The sequence below is a fragment of the Acartia tonsa genome, chromosome 8, assembly GCF_053477335.1.
Source record: "Acartia tonsa isolate MP-2025a chromosome 8, ASM5347733v1, whole genome shotgun sequence".
Lineage (NCBI taxonomy): Eukaryota > Metazoa > Arthropoda > Copepoda > Calanoida > Acartiidae > Acartia > Acartia tonsa.
Genome location: NC_137267.1, coordinates 22586552 through 22607090, shown reverse-complemented (window position 1 = coordinate 22607090; position 20539 = coordinate 22586552). Strand labels below are relative to the sequence as shown.

At 30.0% G+C, this 20539-nt stretch overlaps 1 protein-coding gene across 2 annotated transcripts; it reads right to left on the bottom strand.

Annotated features, from left to right (window-relative positions):
- Positions 1-5574: 5574 nt before the first annotated feature.
- LOC145326311 (uncharacterized) lies at positions 5575-16555 on the bottom strand. 2 transcript variants are annotated; one of them, XM_080169596.1, is made up of 17 exons: positions 16482-16555; positions 15818-15883; positions 14838-14924; positions 14430-14516; positions 14173-14268; positions 13784-13873; positions 13527-13614; positions 12542-12595; positions 11839-11975; positions 11394-11543; positions 10941-11027; positions 10662-10730; positions 10215-10313; positions 7870-7959; positions 7475-7553; positions 6913-6966; positions 5575-5674 (listed from the first exon to the last, which is right to left on the bottom strand). In XM_080169596.1, exons 1-17 carry the CDS (start codon positions 16518-16520, stop codon positions 5610-5612), a joined length of 1437 nt encoding a protein of 478 aa, XP_080025722.1. In that variant the 5' UTR covers positions 16521-16555; the 3' UTR covers positions 5575-5609. The 2 variants fall into 2 exon arrangements, with proteins under 2 accessions (XP_080025722.1, XP_080025723.1); XM_080169597.1 differs by having other exon boundaries at positions 16435-16526.
- Between the last annotated feature and the right edge of the window lie 3984 nt (positions 16556-20539).

Genomic DNA, 20539 nt, shown 5'->3' with positions numbered 1-20539 from the left:
ACAGTAGGCGACACTAGTGCATCCCTCTTCTGAGTACGCCAGTACCTACACATGTGACAGGAGGCGACACTAGTGCAGCCCTCTCCTAAGTACGCCATTACCTACCCAAGTGACAGGAGGCGACACTAGTGCACCCCTCTTCTGAGTACGCCACTACCTACACATGTGACAGGAGGCGACACTAGTGCACTCCTTTCCTGAGTACGCTATTACCTACCCATGTGACAGGAGGCGACAGAGTCCATTCTAATTGGACTTTATCTTCACATTACAACTTACACTAATTGGGTCAGTTAATTTACACCAAGAATTGCAGGGAAAGGACAATGTACAGGAAATTGTTCGTATCCACTGTTATTTATTTAAAATATTTTATATGGGATATTGGAATTTTAAAAAATCAATTTACTATATAAAAATTGTTATTTTACCGTAAACATATTTATTAAGTTGGTTAAAATAGCTAAAAACCTGTAAAAACAACAAAACTTTTAGAAAGATTATTTAACATTTTCTGTAGATTCATAGATCTTACTGAAAATACAAATTAAACTTAATTGCTATTTTATAGTTTTCTACTAAATTATACGAAGTAGAATGTACTGAAATCCTGTTAATTTAACAAATCTTTTAACAAATACGGATACAGATTTTTTATATGTAGGCAAATTTAATGTATTACTCAGTTAGGGCGTGCTAGGATATTTTATAGGAGATGGGGATTTTAAACTTAGGATAAACAGAATTTCCATATTTCTTTGTATAAATTAATTTTCAAATAAACAATCTATAATTAAGAGCAATTTTCTAAAAATTATACACATGCATCGATTTAGCTGTTTTTATGATCTTAATTGGCAGTAACAGTAAATATAATAATAAGGGGATGGAATTTCTCAAAATATTATGTGGAATTATCCCCCGTGGTTAGAAATAGGCTTAAAATCTATTTTTAATAGACTGTTAGAGAGAAGTACATTTTTAAATAAGTATTATTCTAAAGTTATTTTCAAAATATTACTCTATGATCAAATAATCGATTAAATATATGGGATAATTATAACATTTTTGAAAGAAGCAAGACAATTATAGAGCAGATCTTTAGTGATTAATTAAAAATGTATTGTATCAAGTAAATCAGGAAACCCTTATTACAGAAAATTAGTTTAGGTCTGCTATTGCATAACCGACTGACCGACGGAACAAGTTAATTACTTACTGGATGCTTACTTGTCCAGGGAATCTACAATAAAATTTAACCCTTTTGATTTTAGCAATCAATTAATATCAATTTTCAACTTACTGTGTATCAAGCAATAGTAACTTTTACAAAAGTTTTCCCTTCAATATTTTTATCCTCAAATATCTATCACTCCCAAATCTAAAATAGTTGCTACCAGTATCCGTATTTAGAAAATTTACCATTTAAGGAGAATTAGAACAAAAATCAACTCAAGTGACGGCAACATCCCATAGGTATAAGTTAAACATTCCTAAGGCCCAACCCCTGAAAGACTTATTGAAGATTAGCTTCATTGTGTTGCCCATGCAACAGGGCAGGCAATAGGCTATTTAAAGGCAGATTGCATCCCCTTGGTTATTTTTCTTCATTAAGAAATAAATCAGAAAAAAAACACATTTCATCATATCTATTAAAGGAATCCTGCAAGAAATACCACGCTTTAACTGCTGAAAGACTGCCACAAGTAGACCAAATACCCCAAATTTGAAGCCTTCAGCTTCTATAACAAAAAAGTTCTAGGCATTTTAAAATGACATTTTATGTACAATGGAAATTTTGAAAGAATTGCAATGCTCATGTTGAAAACTTTAAAATTAAACTACGTGGCCTAGAAACAAAATTATAAGCTTATTTTTGTCATAAATTTAGGTTTCCAGTAACTAATTATATTTTTACAATAAAAATACCCATTTTTATAGTCAAAATCATTTTAAAAAATTCAGTTTTACTTGCGTTGTACCGAATGTACTGTAGCCAATCAGAAGGATGAATCAGCTTAACAACCAATCACAGCTAAGCTTGTATTTGTTTACCCCTTTGTTTCCGCTATGATTTTCGTTTAAAAATGCAATTTAAATCGAATTTTTTTCATAGATTTTGACTATGAAATGTGGTGTTTTTATTGTAAAAATGTAATCAGTTACAGGCAATCTGAGTTTCTAACAAAGACAAGGTTATAATTTTATGTCTAGGCAACGTAATTTAATATTGTTATTTCTTTTATGAGCATTGGAAATCTTTTAAAAATTCCATTGTACATAAAATGCTAAAATGTTATTGAAGCTGAAGGCTTATAATTTGGGGTATTGGGTCTTCTTGTGGCAGTCTTTCAGCAGTTAAAGCGTGTTATTTCTTGCAGGCGTCCTTTAATATATCCTCTAGAGACTACGTTTGAACAACTATGAGTAAAATAACTAAACAAACTACCTTAATAAGATATTCATTTTTAAAAATAAAAATAAAAAACAATTAAAGGGGTTCAAACTGAAAAATAGAAAAACTATAAAAGTCTGAACGTGAATGATGCCCACAAACTTAATCTGTCCTAAAAATATCGGGGAGGGGGGGGGGGTTGATAGGATATTACAAGATAGAAGATATTATTTTTTTGTGAAGTACAACCTTTGGTAGATAATAATTTTTGTACAGGCATGATTGTAAATTAATGATATTCTAGTATGGTCCCTTTCCTCCCTAGAATATATAATTAGAAGCGAAGGTTATATAGTTAACCAGTCAATAAAGATTCAGCTTTCACTTAAAAATAGGTTTATCTATTAGAGAGGAAGGGAGCATGGAATTTAAATCATACTGTAGCATCCAGTCTTGGAAGTGAAGAGGCTATATAACTCACTCAGAGAGGCTTGCCTTACTACAATACCATATCTAATTATATGGTTTAAAACTTTGGGGACATTATTAAATTTATATTGGTTTGTACAAAACCAGCAGTATCTGAACTTGTCCTTCAGTTGTCGGACATATTAATAAAAGGTTCCTATTGTTGTTATGTAAGTTTTTTTTTAAATTTATAAGAAGTGCATCAAAAGAAAATCTCTAAAAATTCTCTATTCTATATCTATCAAATATTATCACCACTGAGAAAAAATACCCTCTCCCATCCATTTTTTTTTTCAAAACAAAGATAAATGTGGTCCAATGTAATTATAAAATCCATAAAGGACCTTTCTATTGAATTAGAGTATAGAGCAGACACGCTATTCTATAAATCTCAAACCCTTCTATCATAGACGTCCATGGGGGGGGGGGGTAATGGGGCGATTACCCCCCCCAAACAATTTTGGGGGGTAAATACCCCCCCCAAATACGAATTACCCCCCCCCCCAAAAAAAAAAAAAAGCTTGGACGTATATGCCTTCTACTATTGCAAATCGGCACATGCATATTCTGTTAAACTTCAGCACAATTGTTGTATTATTATTATTCTTTTCAGTAGAAATGGCATTATTAGAATAAGAATTATTTTATATACCGATTTCCACATCAAGTATGAAGTGTTTATTTACTCTAAGAATATGCATTATAAATAATATTCAAACTTTCAATAATATTAAGTGTCAACACAATTCCTCCAAGGTTAACATGATGCATATCTGCCAGGTGTCCAAATTTGTGACGAGAATGTCAAAAAATGTAAAATTAAACAAATGTAAAGTTTTATCAGAGTGCTTTATGTCAGATGTATCTACAGATATCAACTTTAGCAGTACAAAATTAATATTTCAAATATTTGGTACCAGGGAATAATAAGTTGTTAAGTTTGACTCCAGTAAAGACGTGCAAATTAATGTAGATCCATTAGTCAAGCCATTCTTGAGATCATAACAGACATTAACAAAGAGAATAATGTAGTTAAAAAAAACATATATGACAAATAGGAACCAGGACCAAAATCTTAAAATCAAAAATAGTCCTTTTTAACTTAAAATAATTCCTAATCTTGCATTTGCAGCAAAACTGTAAACTTGTATTGCATAATATATAGCCAGAGATAAAGGGGCACATGGACATGGATCTTGCTAACCACTGAACTGATTTGGTTCTACTTTACAGTGAAGCTTCTTATAGGTCTAGGGAAGATTATAAAACATAAATATTGTAAAGTTATACTCTCTTAATCAGCCAATAGGATAGCAGTGGAGGAATAATCTTGTCATTTTATTGCTTAGAAAGCAGGGGCGTCCAAGCTTTTTTTTTTGGGGGGGGTAAAAAATTTTAGGGGGGGGGTAATTCGTGTTTGGGGGGGGTAAAATGGCGCGCGAAGCGCGCCGAAATTTTTTTTTACCCCCCCCAAAATTTTTACCCCGGGGGTAAAATTTGATTGGGGGGGGTAATTACCCCCCCTAAAGTCTGTTGGGGGGGGGTAAATACTCCCCCCAAATCTGTTGGGGGGGGGTAATTACCCCCCCCAAAATTAATTTACCCCGGGGGTAAAATTTTTGGGGGGGGTAATTTAATTATGTAAAAAAAGCACCTACCTAATCTATTAAGTTAATAAGTACTATCTTATAACATAAAGTAGTAAGTACGGTTTATTTGACTATAGCTTCAGATTTCATTACTTTTAAATACTGAGTTCTCCTTTTTAGGAAAGCTTCACATAGATCCCATGATGGTTCCACACTATTATAGGTCAATCCTTTGAGTGGTTTTAGGCTATTTTTCTCCTCCCTTTTTACCCTTTAGAAAAAGGGCGCCACTACTATTCAAATATATAGTAGTATCTCATTCTTTAGAACATAAAAATACAATAATTAACTCACTAACCAATGAACCAATATGATTTTACTTTAAAGTGAAGCGTCTTATAGGTCCTGGTAAGTTTTATAACTAGTTTTGAGACACCCTGACATCCTCCCAAAAGAAATCGCCTATAGAAATTCTTTTTCATTATTTAATGAAATATTTAATTTAGTTAGGTATCTATTTTATGGAATCTTCAGTGCTTTACAATTACATCATAGATCCCCGGGATGGTTTTAGCCCTTATAAAGGCCTAAGCAAATAAAACATGATCAAACTATTAAATTTTTTGTTATCATGGTTAAGAACTGTTTTAACTGGTTGGACAGTAAAATTTTTTTTTTAAGAACATTCAATTTGGGGGGGGTAAATACCCCCCCCAAAAATTTTTTTTTAAAGAACATTTATTTTGGGGGGGGTAATTACCCCCCCAAAATCGTTTGGGGGGGGTAATTACCCCCCCAAAATCGTTTTGGGGGGGGGTAAATACCCCCCCCAAAATCGTTGGGGGTGCCTACGGCACCCCCAAGGTAGGGGTAATTTTTTTTGGGGGGGGTATTGTTCACAAAATTTTGGGGGTGCCTACGGCACCCCCAAAATCGTTTGGGGGTGCCAAATGGCCCATTACCCCCCCCCCCTTGGACGCCTATGTTAGAAAGTGTACAGACTACAGTTAAAGGACGTTTATTCATTTTATTTGCTTAATGAGTCAGATATAGATAGTCGCTAAACACAGGACATAGCTTTACCATCATAAATCATATTGTATACAAATTATTAACACTTAATAACAAATTATAAATATTTATTAAAATTATTTATTCTAATCATGACACATTCCAAAATCTGTTTCATAACTAACTATTCGGTTCACACATTTTTTTTCTCCTAAAAAACAAATGCAAGTACAATATTGGACATTTTGTGAACATAAATCCTTATAATATAAAGTAACAGGATGGCTGTCTGTTTGTATGTACCGAATGATCTCACTAACCGCTGAACCTTTTACAGAGGAGCTGCTAAAAGGTACTGTGAAGGTTTTTTGCTATTTTGAGGGAGGGTACTGCCATCTTCGAAAGAGAAATGGCCTCTAGAAAAAAAATCAGTGTACCTTGTTGTAATAGGAATCAGTTTTCAAAAAATCAGAAGAATCAGATAATTTTAATATACAAATAATTTGTTGTCAAATGGACGTACGGACATTCTGGTATTGTTTATAGAGTTGCTACGCTTTCTAAATTGTACCTAACTACTACAGGAATTATCATGCAAAGTTTGGAATCGATAGGACAATTCTAACCTGTTGAAATTAACGAAAAGAGCTAACTCTCTGTGACGGACGGACGGACGGACCGACCCTAATTATAGAAAAGCTTCGCTTTTAAAAATAGTTTAAAGATTGGTACTGAAGAAAATCAAGTAATTATCAAATGATACACCTTTTTTCAGGTTTACTGCCAATATTGCTGTTTTAACGAAAGATAACTGTGCTGTAGCGGTAAAAGTTATTTTAATCTTGAGGATTTTTAAAAGCGAAGCTTTTTTATAATTAGGGTCGGTCCGTCCGAACGTCCGTAACGGATAGCTTTTTTCGTTAATTTAGGCATGTTAGAATTGTCCTATCGATTTCAAAGGTAGTTAGGTACGATTTAGAAAGCGTAGCAACTCTATAATCATCACCAAAATGTCCAAGCGTCCATTTTAAACATGTTGTTTTTTAATTTTTAAAAACAAATTTCTATATGATCATAATCATCCGATTGGTCTGATTTTTGGTTTACTGATTACTGGGACAACAAAGTATAATATTATAGGCGAAGCAACTCTATAATCAAGTTCTAAAAATGTAAGTATGTCCATAAACATTATCCTTTATTAAGCAGTTTTTCAACAAATGTACTTACAATTTTACATTTATATTCTAATTATTCAGTTCTGACACTACACAAGTGTTAATGTCTGTTTGTCCTAACATTTCAGTGCTTCGCTTTTATGGATGTTGTCATTCTTGTTTTATCAACTTTAGTTCAAGATCTCTTAAGGTTGGTTAATAGAAAATGCAATACAGACTTACTGACATTATATTATATTATATTTGCTTTACACGAAATAAATAAACTTACCATTTCCAAAACAAGAACACCTTTGTGGCTCCTTGTCATACATTACAAAATGAGCTAAATAAATGTATCATAAAATTTTTAAACAAGGGGTTCTTCTATCTACTACTTTGCATAGGTAGATAGTTTTTTTACTACTAAAAAAATTGTAGGTTTATTAGATCTTTTACTACTTTAAATATTTTCAGAAGTCTTGTACGACATAAATATGGCGTTAATGATAAATACTAATGAAACTTATTGTATGTAGTATTATATGTTCAGTGCATTTATAGGTCTTTAATTTCCAGGGAAGCTTCCTTCAAGAATGTATGTGAATTTGTATGGTGGTACAGGTGTACACATGATTTTCAAGTTATAATTGAAACAGACGAAAGATGAGGAATAAACTATTTTGTTAATATCTTGTCTGATAAAAGTAAAATTGAAAGATTGAGCCTTAAAACAAAAATTTGAAGTTCATGGACAAAAAAAATATTTAAAAGGCACAGAAGGAAAAAACAATCATTTCTTATTTGATAATCTAATGTTAACTTTTGATAAACTATACTATGGAAATGTTTACCTTCGTCATAGTCAGAACAGGATTTAATACAATCATCTAGACCAGTGACATCAAAAGAAACTATCTCACCCTCAATTTCCTATTCAAAACAACCTATTTGTGATTATATCTTCTTAGACAATTTTGGAATGTTTTAAAGATATATCTATTAAACATCAAAATTATTATTAGGTACTTAGATCTTAATATTCGATGGGGTAAAAAGCATGAAAGTCGTCTAATATCATATCAATACTTGAATTTAAAATCAAAACGTCTAAATCCTTCCTGGTACATTTGTAAAGCTTCCATAAGATGTAGAACTGTAGTTCAGTAATTATCAAATTGCCTGTACTACTTTCTATAATAGAATGAAATATATATAGCTATGTTGATGAAAAAGATAGTTTAATTACCTCACATTCAGTATGGATATATCCACCACATTCTTCGTGCAGACAATTTATACATCCTGTACACACTTCTTCTATATCTGTACACTCATCCTAAATTAAATAATTTATACATCCTGTACACACTTCTTCTATATCTGTACACTCATCCTAAATTAAATAATGTATACACCCTGTACACACTTCTTCTATATCTGTACACTCATCCTAAATTAAATAATTTATACACCCTGTACACACTTCTTCTATATCTGTACACTCATCCTAAATTAAATAATTTATACACCCTGTACAGTGTACACACTTCTTCTATATCTGTACACTCATCCTAAATTAAATAATTTATACATTAGACTATAAAAGTTTTAAAGATTTTTAATCAATATAATAGATTTGAAATCTGCATAAAATTTTAATAATTTTTTTAAAATTCGTTTTTTATATAATTCTTTATTTAAAGGCGCAAATACGATTTAAGTTAATAAATTTTGACCAATAGGATAGCTGGATTGGAAACTACCTACGCTCTAATTGGTTGAATGATGTACGTCACTTAAGCTTCTCCAATCAGAGCGCAGATAGTTTTCAATCCACCAATCACAGATCTCAAAATTATTTAACTAAATTTGTATTTGCGCCTTTAAATAAAGAATTATATAAAAAACTAATTTTATAAAAAATCCTTAAAATTTTATGCAGATTTTAAATCTATTATATTGATTAAAAATCTTTAAAACTTTTATAGTCTATTATACATCCTGTACACACTTCTTCTATATCTGTACACTCATCCTAAATTAAATAATTTATACATCCTGTACACACTTCTTCTATATCTGTATACTCATCCTAAATTAAATAATTCATACACCCTGTACACACTTCTTCTATATCTGTACACTCATCCTAAATTAAATAATTTATACATCCTGTACACACTTCTTCTATATCTGTACACTCATCCAAAATTAAATAATTTATACACCCTGTACACACTTCTTCTATATCTGTACACTCATCCTAAATTAAATAATTTATACATCCTGTACACACTTCTTCTATATCTGTACACTTATCCTAATTAAATAATTTATACATCCTGTACACACTTCTTCTATATCTGTACACTCATCCTAAATTAAATAATTTATACATCCTGTACACACTTCTTTTATATCTGTATACTCATCCTAAATTAAATATTTTATACATCCTGTACACACTTCTTCTATATCTGTACACTCATCCTAAATTAAATAATTTATACATCCTGTACACACTTCTTCTATATCTGTACACTCATCCAAAATTAAATAATTTATACATCCTGTACACACTTCTTCTATATCTGTACACTCATCCTAAATTAAATAATTTATACATCCTGTACACACTTCTTCTATATCTGTACACTTATCCTATTTAAATAATTTATACATCCTGTACACACTTCTTCTATATCTGTACACTCATCCTAAATTAAATAATTTATACACCCTGTACAGTGTACACACTTCTTCTATATCTGTACACTCATCCTAAATTAAATAATTTATACTTCCTGTACACACTTCTTCTTTATCTGTACACTCATCCTAAATTAAATATTTTATACATCCTGTACACACTTCTTCTATATCTGTACACTCATCCTAAATTAAATATTTTATACATCCTGTACACACTTCTTCTATATCTGTACACTCATCCTAAATTAAATAATTTATACATCCTGTACACACTTCTTCTATATCTGTATACTCATCCTAAATTAAATAATTTATACACCCTGTACACACTTCTTCTATATCTGTATACTCATCCTAAATTAAATAATTTATACATCCTGTACACACTTCTTCTATATCTGTACACTTATCCTAAATTAAATAATTTATATAACCTACATACAATGTACTGTAAGTCTACCTAACTGTAGCTAAAGATCTCACTAACCGCTGGATAGTTATAGGTCGATAGAAGGTTTATAACTATTTTAGGAGAGGATACCTCCATCCACCAACCAAAAAGACATTGTTTATGGAAAAAAATAGAGCCCCAAAAATGTATGATTAAAAGTAGAGGGTCTTCTTAAGCTGGGTTGAAAGTTTGAACGCAACAAAGTTTCTAGAGTAGATTTATACTTAATTTGATAAAATAAAAATAATAGTTTTTGTTTATTACTTTATTAGATATATTGGCATTGAAGGTATAGGTCCCCCCACAGGGATTAGGCAAATGAAAAAAAATTACCCAACTTATTTTCAATTTATTGAAGAAAAAAAACAGATGGGGGTGAGGGGTTCAGTGCTCGATATACACTTTGAGGTAAAGCACAAAATATTTACCTCAACAGCAAAACATGATCCGGAGTTGGAGTCAACAAGAGGAAGACCAATTGAGTTACAGTGTTCAATTAAATTTTCCAATGAATCATCAGCAAATATCTTAAATTAAACAAGAATCACTTCCAATATAAACTCACTGGTATTAGTTAGTCACTCTACACATGATTAATGTATATGTTTGTTTGTAATAATATTGTATATCATCTAAATAAAATTTAAAAAAATATTCAGAATAAGCATTGATGATTTTGAAATTTCAATCAAATATTTTGTTTAAGTCCAAAGATCACTAAATGTTAAATGATTAGTCAATTTGATGATCCTGTTTACAGTGAAGCTTATTGTAGGTCCAGGGATAGTTTATAAATGAGATAATTATGCCGTTAGTAAATAATATAGAATTGATAATGCAGCTTAATATATTGTCCTGTATCTCTCTAAACTTACCTCACAATTTTCGTCAATTACAGCTTCAGAATATTTATAATAAGAACAGGACCCAATTTCACCTAAGATCTGCAAAAAGATTAGAATGTTAATTTCTGTTAAATGTTATAAATGACGAGGACATCAAACAATGTACCCTTCAAATAGTGAGTGGCAGAGTTCTGTGTTTGGTTTGGCACTTAAGAAAACCTCTAATATTTAGTTTCTTTCTATCATATCTATTTAAGTAGTCCAAACGACTTGTAGCGTAGCTTTACTCCAATTTCATAATTTCATAACCTGACAATTTTCGTTACACATTTCCATAGTAGGAGCGTGTATAGAATCATACACAGGGGGGTACTTACAATCATTGAAGAATATATCCTAAAAAGATGAAAAAAATTCACTAAATATTATAAATTAACCAGATAAATAACTATAAATAGTTAAGTTAGTTATAACATTGGATTTTAAGGGTTAGGCGCTTATTTAGGTCTAGGAATGGATATATTACTTGGATCTAGCACCAGATTTTAATTTTCTTTAATAAAGTGAAACTGACCACTAAACGAGTTTCATGTTAGAAAGCTAATTTGACGACAATTTTTCCCCAGTCATGATATATTCTACATACATTGGTCTAGACAATATATTTGCCGTTATGCGGACATACCCCTGAAATTTAAAAAAAAAATACATATTAAAAGATATTTAAAAAAAACTATTATTCAACTTAAAGAGAAACATTACCCTACAAGAGTAAGACCCAGGTGATGATGGCGATGTTGTAGTTGATTTCTCAGCAGTTGTAGATTTCTCAGAAGTTGTAGTATCTTCTTTCTTGGTTGTGGTGACTTCTTGTGTTGTGGTGGTTAATTTTTCTGTTGTACTCGACAATTCCTGTAGTAAAAGGGTAAAAAATAGAAGGGGTAGTAAGTAGACCGAGGACCCTGTCCCGATAATGTATTGGGTTTTTGAAATCAGCGAATTGCGTTGAAATTATGAAGACAGCAAATTCACTATAAAATTAAGTATTACTCACCCCACCCTAAAGTTGAATACCAATGCCACTAACTTGATTTTTAACCCCACTAAAATCAAAACTTGGACGTCATTAGTTTTATTTCTATATTTTGTATTGAAACCCTGCACAACAGCAGTTATACTGAGCATAGATTAACTGTTCCAACTAAACCTGGGTGGTTGTAATTCTCTCAGTGGTTGTTGTTGAAGTTTGCATTGTGGTTGGTTTCATTGTTGTGGTAGCCTCTTGCAAGCATTGATCATAATCAGTCTCATAACTTATCACTTTGTTCATACATTCTCTTGAAACTAACACAAAATAATCATTGGATTAAAGAGCAACAAATCTATGGTCAGAAGATAAATTCTTTCTTATAGATTATTTGCAAATCATAAAAACATATCTTTTTTAGGTTTTTAGTAAAAAAGTTCCAGGACAACTTGTATACAGTAGCGGACAGACTAACTTGAAGAGTAGTTATGCGCTCTATAATAATTATTAATAATGTTCTTGTATAAATCCTGTGTAGATAAATCATGACTATTAATAGTAATTCAATTTTTGTATTTGCCATTCCTTCCACAAAAATATATAAAGGGAAGGAATCAATCGTCATCCTTTTTAACCCATCCTAATTCTGTAAATATTGAAATCAATATTGTTTTGTTTGTGTATAAATAAATTTGTATATATAACCTCGGTGCTATATTTTGAATTGAAGCGAAGCTTCTCTACAGTTAAACTGAGTATATTACGTCCGCGTGTTCCACCACTCACGCTCTGCAATCTAGATATACCAATCAGTCCGGCCCTTGATGTATTTTATTTGAACATACACACATCCTGCTACTTTAGGATCTATGACATTGTTTACCATTTTCAAAGCAGATACATTTCTGAGTATCATGAGCATAGGTCACAAAAGATGCTAAAATAATAAAGTTAGGTTATGGTATGTAAAAATTATTTAGTACCTTAAATTAGAGAATGATATTTTAGATCTTCAGTGTTCATATAAATTAAAAATTATGCCGAAAAAACCGGTTTTTCCAAAGTACTATTTTTGTTTCGTTTCTCTTGAAACACCCTGTAGTTAACAGAATGACAAATGATTAAAAAATTTTGATTAGTCTGTTCAATTTTAATCCATAGAAGGGGTAAATTTGTTAATAATCAATGATGGTGTTCATATTTATAATTCATTGTCTTTTCCCTTGTAAGATCTCATTCAAGCTACAACTGATTTTTTTGCTGGTAGTTGTCTAAGATGTTTTTTTTAATGAACCAGACACTTAATTTTTTCCTCTCTTATGTATATTGGCACTCCCGGACAGCTAGTGGATCATTATCATGTCCACTTAACTTAAAGGGGACTATGTACGAACAGGAGCAATGCATTTTATTTAAGCACCTTCCAGCAGTAATTATAAGTATTTTTTGTTGATTTTACTCGGTTTCAGTTTTTCATAGCTATATCAACTAAAAAAATATGCTTAACTATGGTTTTATATGAAAAAAAAATCAAATGTTAAGTATTTTTGAAGCAAGTCTTCTAATGTTTTGTTGAGTTCCAGGTGCAAAATAAATAAAAGGCAAAACAAAATCAAATGCTGTAAAATGTCAAATTACATAGAAAACGTATACTCCTGTGTCAAAGCATTTGATGGTTGTATTCTAATCTTGTTAGGTATAAATTATAAAAATTTTTACTTAACTTTTTAAAATCACTTAACCCTATATAGCAGAAACCTAGTATATCAACATAAAAAAATGCCCTATATCACTGCTGGAAAATAATTAACATCACTTGCTCTCATTCGCACATGGTCCCCTTTTAGGGTCACTGAATTTGTAATTACCTTCCTGGTGTCTAGTATGGCAAACTTTAATACAGGTATTTAATGTTGATGTTGTATAATCTCCTAACACATTGTCATGGCCAGTATCCTAATAATTACAATGAGAACATTAATTAATGTAAAGCTTGAAAATCATACAATTTGGCATACAAACATAAACACTTGCAGAGAGTCAGAATTTAAGAGTCCAGATCTGATTTATTGCATAGGAAATTATTGATTTTTTTTATGAAAAACTGATTTTCAATTATGTTCACCTTGCAATCAGACTGTACATAACCTCCACATTCTTCTTCTAAACATGAGGTACATGTAGTACATACTTCATCTATTTCTGTACACTCATTCTAAATTTAGATACAATTTAAATCACAAAATATGAAGATTTGAATTTGAATGCATCACTTATAGCCATATTACTGGGCTCCTGAGAAATGGAAGCTCATTTCTAAAATAATGACAAAATGATAATTTAATTGAAGTCAACTTTTGAGAACATAAAAGATGATTCAATTTTTCAAGGATAGGATTACAGTGACTAATGCTTATTATTACACAAAGAATTTATTTGATCAGTGCTCTGTCTAGGTCATATAATAATTTGCTTTGGTTTGTACATTCTAACCTTTAGAATACATATATTTACCTCAAAACTCAAACAGTCTCCATCTGTATTTAAAATAGGTAAACCAATAAGATTACATTTCTTCACAAAATCGGTAAAAGCCTTTTCTGCAATCAGCTAAATAGACAAAAATATTAAAGAATATGATAATTATAACTTAATTATTTGCACAATATATTATCTTTAAGCCTCTTATTAGACACAGTATTATAGAAGACTATTAAAACTTATTCTATCCTTTAAAATATCCTCATTCAATTACATTTTTGAATTGCTACCTTACAATTTTTCTCATCTATGTCATCTTGGTTGAATGGTTCATGGTAAGTATAGAAAGAGCAACCATTGTCTCCCTCTTCAAGGATCTAAATTTAAAATGATCTTAAGTCAATTTATTAGGTTAAGTCAAAGGTACACAAAATATTTTAGTTCTCTTGAAATTGTTTACAGGTGTTTTAGACAAATACTCCCAGTATGGCTTCAAACCAATTTATGTCCTGTGGATTAAAACCGGTTCTCATGTATAGCATCATGTTGCAGACAATTTTTCTGGAAAAATAAACTAAAACTTATAATATTAATAACAGTTTTATTAGCCTGGGACTTAAGCCCTTCGAGACTATCAAAACTGGATGTAACTTTTATTTAGATATTAGCGGAAAGCTGTGTATAATTTCCAACTATACCTGACAAAGGTTATGACAATCCTCTAGGTTGACTGAGTGGTGAGAAAGAAATGGTGTAGGTACTTCACATTCATTAAAAAATATGTCCTAAAAAGTTTATTTAACCATTGGACTTTGTTTCTTTAAAAATGCTTGAATATTTAGGGACAATAGAAAATGCATCTGGAGATGAAAATTTTCTTTCTTAATCTGAACCCTACTCTTCAGTATACCTACTGGTCCTGTGGTGGTTTTGAGCTATTTTCTTTGGGGGAAGTATACCCCTCAACTAACCAAAAAACAAAAAAAATCAACCCCTCTCCCCCCAATTCTTTAAAATGCAACTTAATTTCCTATAAAGAAACTTATTAACTCTAGTTCATTATCGGTTATGGGCAAAGCCCCTAGAGGCTAGGGGAGAAGCTGCTAGTAGTTATTATATTTTAAACATACATTTTTTTGTGTAAATAGCTAAAACAAATAAAGAATCAAATAATGATATAAAAAGATTTTTTGTTTAAAGTTTTAAGAGGAGAAATCTAAATATTTTTTTTGCTTTCTAACTTAATGGATATAGAATATATATAAAGGATTTATGACAGGGGGAGAAAGATTGTCGGTCAAAATATGTTGCAATAAAATTTACATCAATAACTGGTCACCTCGTTTATCTATTAGGAGAGGGGGGATGGGGTAAAGGGTGTGGATGGAGAAGGGGGTATCATTATCTTAGCCAGCTACAAGTTTCACTTTATAAGAGCACATGATAATCTGGTGTAGGATCCAAGTAATAAATCCATTTCTAACTTTAATTTGAATGAGTTTAAATTTATGTTGTGAATCCTGTGATATTGAAGCTATTTTGATTTTCAATTTGTTAAGGAAAATCTAGATTTAATGACGTACAAATTAAAAAAAAACTGAACCACAAGCCTGATAGATGTTACACAAATTGTAGGTATACCTAAAACTTTCTCTCCCTTAACTAAATTAGGCATTACCTTACAGGAGTATGAATGGTCTTTGTTTGATGAAACATTTCCATTGGTACTAGTGAACAATATAGCCTAGTAAAGAAATGAATATGACATGCACACATTAGCATGGAACCTTTAAGTAAGATCTTGAATTTTAATACTATTGGAAGGTCAAATTAATTCAGGTATATTTGTGGGTCTGCCTAAGCAAAAAAAATGAGGATGGCAAGATACAACTCCAAAGAGTTGCACCAAAACAAAAATACTGAAAACAGCTGATTTAGGCAAGGACATAGGGAATAAGAATAACAGCAATTATTTTTTAGAGTTTTAGCTGAAAGGTCATGAAAACCAGATTTATCCAGCAAATTCAAAAAATTTAAAAACAAACCTAAAAAATTTGTATTGATTATTTTCAATGAATAGGGTCTGCTAGTGCTAGCAATGTAACAAATTCAGCGGCATTATGTGCATTAGTCTCCAAAGTCTTTAAATTAACCAAAATAAGAGAAGTTGTTTCAGTCATAGGAAACTACGTCAAAGACAGCCAAGGAAATTAATTTTAGATTCATTGTCACATCCCTATATCCCTGAATGTAAGCCTTTCTCAGTCTTTAACTATAAGCAATTAACTACTTAACTATTTTTGATATCATTGCAATGGCTGTGAGATTAAAAAATGTTATACCAGATTACAACAGAGTAATGTAAAGTTTTTGGACTTCATTCTCAATTAAACTAAAGATAAATTAGATGTGAATAAATAAATGCATTATCTTTTGAACAAAAAAAAACTTATCTTCTGATTAAATACACCATGACGTAATGGAACTGTAAAAAATCCGAAGATAACTTGCTATTAAATCAAATGAATTTTGTCTTAGCATCTCCTTTGTCTTATTCTTTACATGGAGTTCCAAGTGAAAAAAAAAATCTGTAGCTGGCGGTGACGGTTGAAAGGGGACTATGCACGAATGATTCTAAGTGATTCTAAGCACCTTCCAGTAGTGATACTAAATATATTTTTGTGAATATACTAGGGTTATATTTGAAATAGTTAAACCAACTAAAAAGAATTAAGTTTCACCATGGTTTCCTATGAATAAACTTTAGTCTTTAACGGTTAAGCTTTTTTGATGAAATATCAAAGGTTCAAATATTAAACACGCCAAATATAATCAAATGCTGTAAATTACGAAAGTACACTTATAACGCTGTTTACAATATTACAAGTTACCATTCCTTTTCCTGAATTAACATTTTTAATTGAAAAAGTTTACTTTTGTGTTACAGCAGTTTGAACTCAACAAATCATTTGATGTTATCAAGTTAGAAAATGCCTGAATTTTAAAGTTTTTTCATATAAAACCATGGTGAAACTTGTTTATTTTTAAAATTGATATACTGATATTAAACATAGTCCAAGTATATTCACAAAAATAGAATTAGGAGAGAAGAAGTATAGTGTGAACCCCTTTATCGTAAATCTGACAAAGGAACTCCTCCAGCTGACAAACTTAAAATTTTTTCGAGTATATAATTTCTAGAAAGCTAACTTTATATTAAGGAATTCAACAATTCATAGCTAACTTATTAAAGGATTTGTAATATGCTTTACACTATACTAGAAAATAAATTTTAACACGATATAATTTACGTGAGAAAAGCTTTATTTTAAGAAATGCGACTATTTACAGCTGAATCTTTATATGAACAAAATGAAAATAATATGCCCTTTAGTACAACGCTAGGTCCTGTTGAAAACGTAACGAACGTACTGTTGTATTGCTATTTGTTGTTATTTTATTTTTATATAATTTATTTCGAGGTAAACATGAAACAAACTATAAATTTATGTATTTTAAATGTTTATTTACTAAGTATATTTGCGATTACTTTTATTTAATGAAATCTTCCAATTTTTAACATGTACAAAACGGCCTGCTTAATTGCTTCAAGATCCATGTCAGATCTATATAGGAAATAAATGTCTATAAACGAGCTCAAGTTTTCCAAGGAATATATGATTAAAACTCATAGTGCTCCAATAATCCATAATAAACTCTCATTGCCCAGAACGATAAGACCCATTATTTTACTTTATTAAAAATAAATTCATTTTTTTCATTTCATGTTGCTATTTACCTTATATTGATGTATTTAATTTCTAATCATAAAAAAGAAAATTTAAATTTATAATATGATAAATTTAAGAAAACTATGTTTTAAAAGAATTCGATTGTGGCGACATTTTGTGTGTTCAAATATTAAACTAAAATTGTAATCATCATCATTAACCCTTTGGTGATGGTAATGTAAAGAAAAAAATATAATTTTAAAAAATCTTTTAAAAATCATTTAAATTATTAAATATTTACTTTCTTTTAGATAGTAATGCCGGGTGAGGAAAATAGATTTATTGAGAAATAGATATAGAAAACTAGCCAATAGGGAGATAATTATATCGAGCCAACTCTAGTAATAGATACGAATTACGAATTAAAGATTATAAATCATGTACATTTGAAGTCCGAGATATTATTTTTTTGTTTTAATAGAAACTCAAGAAAAAAAATATGATTTTTATTAACTTAAATTCATAAAGGGATTTTTATTATTTTAAAACGATTGCAATAGATGAAGCATATTTTTTATTAATTCACAAATAAAACATAGTTGTGAAACAACAATATAAAGGCAGTACTTCATGTGATGGACTTGATTCGAGTAAAAGTTGAAAGAACAGCTCTAATTAACTCTAATGAGAAAACTTTAGTTTAATTCAACCAATGAGATTTCATGTATGCTCCGATGCGATTCATTTATTGGCTCAATCAGACATTACCTCTCTTTCTTAGAACCTTTATTTTCACAAAAAAAAACATTTAAAATCACTGCTGGAAGGTGCTTAGAATCACTTGCTCTCGTTCGTGCATACTCCTCTTTAGAAGAGAGAAAAAAATCGTCAAGATATAGTTAAAAGAACATCATCTAACTATAGATGTAGTTTAAACTATTGAACAGAAATAATATGCAGTTCACAAAATTAAAGATTAAATGCACTTCGTGCAACTACCACTCCATAGTACCCTAGCTGCAGGAGTTAGAATTTATAGATGCACTAAAAGATTTGTGTGAAAAAATACCCCTTAACCATTACTTAGTCACGTATGGGCCCTCAGATGTCAAAACTTTATTTTAGTGTTTGGCCAAAATGACTTAGCAATTGTATCTGTAAGTACGTCTAATAACATCCTTTGCTATTTTTAAAATCATAGAAAATTTTTTTTGCAAGAAAATTGCATAAATTCGCAACCTTTTTTAGAACCACTACATAACTCGAGTTTTAAAACTTTTTATATAAAATCCTTTTTACAAAAAATATCAATAATTACTTAAAATTAAACCTGAAAGAAAAAAAATCTCATTACACGTGTTAATTTGCATGTTTTAGGTCTTTTTTTGAGGAAAGTATAACTTCCACATTTTTGACAATAATATATTTTTTTAACATTTCAAAGTAAAATATAATAAAACTTAAACGATTTTTCTTGAATTATCAGTTGAAAATTTCATCAAACATGCAATTTAAGTGATGAAAATTTAATAAAATCATTTTTAGAATGTTTAGAATTACCAATTTTCTACATTTAAAACAAAATGTTAACATAATTTAAAAACATTTTAACATATAACTTCAAAAATCATTAACATTTAATAAAAAGATGTTTCAAAAAATAAATCATTAAAAGGTATTAAAATGCATTTGAAATTACTTAAAATTAAAACGAGAACATCTTTTTACACTGTATTCTATGTAATAGAGTTTAAATGACATGATTAGTGAATGAAATATTTCCTAAACTCATTAAGCCTTTTTGTGACTATATTAAAAATAATTTATTTTGTTTTATATTGCTTTTTTATTCAAATATTTGACAAAATTTTCCCTACGTCAATAAAATAAAGTCAGTTTTTTACTGTTTCCAGGTTTTTCTTTATAATTATAACAATTAAATATAATATAAATCTTCATTATCTTTTATTTGAATTATCATACACATTAAAATGTAAAGTATAAGCTAGAATAGCACTTTTTTCAACGAATATTTTAATGACATTATATCAAAATAATTCCTCTTAAATATCACACAACATATGATTGGGAAGTATAGCCATTTCTTGGAGGTATAATATTTACAAAAATACCATTAATTCTGTTTTTATCAGAAGTTAAAAAAATTGAACAATTCTAAAACAATGGTTGGCTGTCTAGATATTGAGTACACTAAGATTACGTCTCTGTTCTATTAAAATAACGTTGCAAAAAGAGGGGTTCTGAAAGTAATCTACCTAATTTTTTTTAAAGAACCAACAAGTACTGTCAGTATCTTTTTTCTTGTAATCTAGCAGACAATCAAATCATAACACAATTTTCATGATAAAATATTCAGGTTTCTACTTCACATTTTAAAAAATATACTGATCAATAAAATGTTCAAAATTTTACTTTGTACTAATTGACAAAATATGTTGTAATTCTTATTTTAAAGTTACATTTTTATCCCTGACAAAATCATAGACGACTTTTAAAGGCATCTTATCTAAACTTTTTGAAGAAAAACTTAAAAACGTTAATTAAGTATGAAAACTATTTTCTTCGATTTTTCTGAAGTTATTATCGCATTCTATGGGTTTTTTATTATCATTTACTTATATCGAAAGTGCCAAACATTGTACCCTAAC